At 35.6% G+C, this 5064-nt stretch overlaps 1 protein-coding gene across 1 annotated transcript; it reads left to right on the top strand.

Annotated features, from left to right (window-relative positions):
- Positions 1–1030: 1030 nt before the first annotated feature.
- Positions 1031–1966, top strand: OR2L27 (olfactory receptor family 2 subfamily L member 27). Its single transcript, NM_001391777.1, has one exon. It carries the CDS (start codon positions 1031–1033, stop codon positions 1964–1966), a length of 936 nt encoding a protein of 311 aa, NP_001378706.1.
- The last annotated feature ends 3098 nt before the right edge of the window (positions 1967–5064 follow it).

Below are 5064 nucleotides of genomic sequence, written 5' to 3'. Positions count from 1 at the left end.
AGCCAAATTCCTTCTTTCAAAGAGTTCTGAACTACTTCATTTCTCATTGTGCCTTTTTCTTACCTGATGTCTTTTAATTTATGACACATCTATTTCTTTATCATCATAATATTTGGGCTTTGAGAGAGAAATGATAAGTATATATGCTTAAATTCACACACTTATCTAAAAGTGGAGATAATTCTTAATACAAAAAAACAAAATGGAAAATGAATGAGTAAGAGAAAGTGTCATAAAGCAATGTATAATGTTATAAACGTGCTAGCAAAGCAAAAAGACAGAAAACACGCTATTTGGGAAATCTTGATCAGAGTCATGAACGCTACAATAAGTGTGTGTAGATAGTCAAGTAAAGGGTTTTCTTTAACTGCAGCATTCAGAACCTGAGTGAGGAGGCAGAAGAGGATGACTTTTTGTAAGTGGAACTTGACAATAAGGATTCATACTATATTTCAGAACAAATGAAACAAATGATAATACCTGACTTCAGGAAAACTTGATTTGACATTATTGTGAAAAGAAGATTTAAGAAAGAAAGCTCCTCAAACATGAGCTGATAGGCTACTGCAATTTTAGAGGTACATTTTGGGTCAAAATATGGCAGGAAAATCATCCCTTAAGGGTGATAGACATTTATTGATACTAGAACTCCATGAAGTATTGGTTTACATAAATTTTATATGCAGGCATTTTGAATACAGCATATATTTTAATGATACCTCAGTTTGTGTAGGGCAGTAAAATATATTTATCCTAATTAAGTCAAAACAGAAATCTTGTTTTTAAAATAAATTTAGCATCTTCTTACAAAATATTTTGGCCAAAAATGTTCACATATTTACATTTTAATCTCTGGATCAGAAAATGAGGTTTATTTTTCCCAAAATAGATAAGTTCAGGTCTTCATTTAAGAGCTATAAAATTTTAAATAATACACAGTCTAAAATAATAAGTTAAAAAGAACTTATAGTTTTATACTTAACTCACTTACTCTTGTGTCTGCCTCTAGGAAAAATCATATTAATGCCCTATGGAAAATTATAATCAAACATCAACTGATTTCATTTTATTGGGGTTGTTTCCACCATCAAAAATTGGCCTGTTCTTCTTCATTCTCGTTGTTCTGATTTTCCTAATGGCTCTGTTTGGCAACTTGTGCATAATGCTTCTCATCTCCCTGGACACCCATCTCCACACACCCATGCATTTTTTACTTAGTCAGCTCTCCATCATTGACTTGAATCACATCTCCACCATTGTCCCCAAAATGGTTTCTAATTTTCTTTTTGGAAACAAATCTATCTCCTTTATTGGATGTGGGGTTCAGAGCTTCTTTTTCTTGACTTTAGGAGGTGCAGAAGCACTGCTCTTGACATCTATGGCCTATGCTCGTTATATTGCTATTTGCTTTCCTCTCCACTATTCCAGTCGTATGAGCAAAACAGTGTGTGTGCTGATGATAATAGGATCTTGGATAATGGGCTTTGTAAACTCTTGCGCCCACACCACATATGCCTTCCATATCCGTTGCTATCAATCCAGGACCATCAACCATTTCTTCTGCGATGTCCCAGCCATGTTGACTCTGGCCTGCATGGATACCTGGGTTTATGATCACACAGTGTTTATGAGCACCATCCTCTTCCTCATGCTTCCTTTCCTTGGCATTGCATGTTCCTATGGCTGGGTTGTCCTTGTTGTCTACCACATGCACTCAGCAGAAGGGAGGAAGAAGGTCTATTCCACCTGCAGCACCCACCTGACTGTGGTGACTTTCTACTATGTTCCACTTTTTTACACTTATCTACATCCAAGATCCCTCAGATCTCCAACAAAGGACAAGGTTCTGGCTGTCTTCTACACCATCCTGACCCCAATGCTAAACCCCATCTACAGCCTGAGAAACAGGGAGGTGATGGGGGCCCTAAGAAGAGTGATTCAGAGAATCTGCACTGAAAAAATGTAGACAAAGCTTTTTGTGTGTGTACCCAGGACTTGGTTATAAGTTCATTCATCCGTGTACAGAATTAAAAATACTATTTTATGCTTAGAGTGCAAGGGCTACAATTAATGTAGAAAGGAAGAATATCACTTAGGTCTGTACAAAATTATCTTGTAAATATACAGACATGTGAGCATATATATACATATATAAAATTCTAAGCTTTATCTTCTTTCTTCATGGTGCTGTTTCCCATCAATTTCAAATTAATCTTCAAATTCATGTATTTTTTGCTGATATGATGTCCATGATAATCATTGTCATGTAGAAATGAAAGCAGAAACTAACTGAAGTAGTCATTCAGCATAGCAGTTCTACTATTTTCAAATATATGTAAAACAAAAGAATTTGCCCTGAATGTGAAGATCTAATTGAAAGTCAGAAGACATCTTGTTATTCTCATAGTAAACCTGTAATTTACCTGTGCCAGTTACTCTTTCTTTTAATTTAAAGAAACTTATCATTGCAGGTATTTAGCTGAGACTTCAAGACTTCACTGGGGATTTGGAACTCTTTATACCACTCTGAATGGAATATGAGAGGTTTATGTCTCTATTAGGGTGATGAATGCTAAGGAAATGATTTAATTTCAGGTAGGCCTCAGGACAACAATAAAAACTTGGAGGTGCTAACAGAGGTCAAGGAAACTGTGAAGTTAATTATAAGATAAGTGGGTCAAAAGTTTAGTCAAATTAGTGGGAATTAATTAGGCAAAGACATTCCCACACCCATCCCTGGAGTTCTACATATACTAAGTTTACTTCCTAAGTAACATTAAAAACCAATTTCAACTGAGTAAATTTTGAAGGGTATATTGGTTTTATTGAATGAATCAGGCAGCATCTCATCTAACAAATAGGAAAGAGCTCTGAAGAGCTTTACAAGGAGCTCTTGTAAAGAGGTGGAACAAGAAAGTCATTCTTGCAAAGAGCTGATTGTTTCAGGCAAGGTCACCTTCCCTTAGTGGATGGCAGGGTCTGTTAGGTGAGTTATCTCACTGGTGCTGACAGGTAATTCCAGATTGACTGTTTGAGACTCCAGCCCTTGGGAAGGTTGAAATTGTAATTGAGTTAGGTATTAAGTCTCGGTTTTGTGATTTGAACTTAGCACAAGGGACTCCATTCTGGATCTGTTGTCTCTTTTTTAATACTAGCCACTGCTACTCTTAGCATTAGATAATATCTCTCAGATGAGATTTTATTTTCTACTACTGCATCTCTTAGTTTTACTGAAACGTGTTGAGAGAAGTCAACATCTATGGATCAATTTTACTCATTGATATTATGGCTCAGTCACTATCACAAATAGATGCCACCATTAAATCCAATAAAAATCCATCCGCTCAAGGAAACTCCCTGCGTGAAGTGCTGTCACTGCCCATCAGTGATAAGTGTAGAAATGCTCTTTACCCTCTCAGGTATGGCAGGGAGGGGAAGGGTCATACTCTACAGAATTTGAAGGGTATAGCACAAAATGAAAATATGAGGCCTCGTTCAAAAGCAGGAAAGACTACCATTATTGGTGCTAAGTATAATGTTATTCCTTCAAAATCAGTTTATTAGCTATAAAATGAAATACAAATTACAAACAATATTTTTGCATCATAATTTTATATATAATCAATGATAATACTTTATTATGTAATGTCTTTATTGGTCATAAGATTTTTCTCACTCACTTTTCTTCGAACTTATTTTTGTCAAAATTTGTATTTTTAGGAACTTCATTTATTATCAATATAATTGAAAATATTGTCATTCATTGGTGGCAAATGCTAAGATGCAGTTAAGTTTTGATGATTTTTAATTTTGAGAAGAATCTGCTTAAGTTACTGGAAATATTAAGAGTGCTTGTGGGTTGTGAAAATTTAGACTGTATTTCTGATACCTTATATCAAAATATAAATTATGGTACAGGTAGAACTAATGATTATCAAGGAGAATTGTTTTCTAAAAAAGATTTCTCTATGAATAAATTTCAACCTATCCATATAAATCAATATCATGTAAATCTGAATTTAATTTTAAATATAAATCTAACAAATGGCATTTTAGTAATTACTCTCAAATTTCTGGTAACTTACCGACTTTGTATAATAAAGCAAAAGTGGCTTCATTTTTCAAATGCTTATTTATTCATTTTACCATTATATTTTCAATTACAGGTTAAATTGATGCTATTTTTGTTCTTTTTGTTAATAATTGATTTCTGAAACTTCATATAAAAAGACTTTTCTATTCCATGAATAACCTGTCATATTAAATTTTAAATCTTCAAATTATCTTTAAATTTTATTTCTATTTCTGATCCTGTGGATATTTGTTTTGCAATCCTGCAGCAGCTTTGAAAACTATGGATTATGGACTCTGATGATTTCTAATAACTCCCTCACATGCATTAGTGCAATGGCCATGTGTACACTTTCATTTAAAATACTTTACTGACAAAGTTTACTTCCTAAGCTCCCTAGCATTTCCTGTCCTGACACTCAGGTGACATAGTTAATGATTTTTTAGTGGACACAAGGATGGGCTCCAGGACTGAAGGGTAAGTCAGCCCCTGACTCCATCATGGGCCATTGCTGCTGCCAGGCAGAGATTCTTCTCTTTAGTGGGAAGTAGCCAGCTCCACCATTGTTGCTTCATCTGCAGCTGCTGCTGTCATCACTGCCACCCGGCACTTCACACAGGGAGTTTCCTTGAGCGGATGGATTTTTATTGGATGTAATGGTGGCATCTATTTGTGATAGTGACTAAGCCATAATATCAACGAGCAAAACTGATCCATAGATATTGGCTTGTCTCAACATATTTCAGTAGAAATATGAGATGCAGCAGTACAGGATAAAATCTCACCTGAGAGATATTATCTAATGCTAAGAGTAGCAGTGGCTACTATTAAAAAAGAGACAACAGATCCAGAATGGAGTCCCGTGTGCTAAGCCCAAATCACAATCCAGCCACTCCCTCGGGGTGCTGTGGTACTTTGAACAGTTGTGTGTGTGCACATGGATAGGCCAGGCCAATTGCTCCTTGTGCATGCTGCCTGAGCCCACTTGTGCA

Source organism: Equus caballus, chromosome 24, assembly GCF_041296265.1.
Source record: "Equus caballus isolate H_3958 breed thoroughbred chromosome 24, TB-T2T, whole genome shotgun sequence".
Classification (NCBI taxonomy): Eukaryota; Metazoa; Chordata; class Mammalia; order Perissodactyla; family Equidae; genus Equus; species Equus caballus.
Note: the sequence above shows the minus strand (reverse complement) of the source record. Positions and strands in the feature narration are given on the sequence as shown.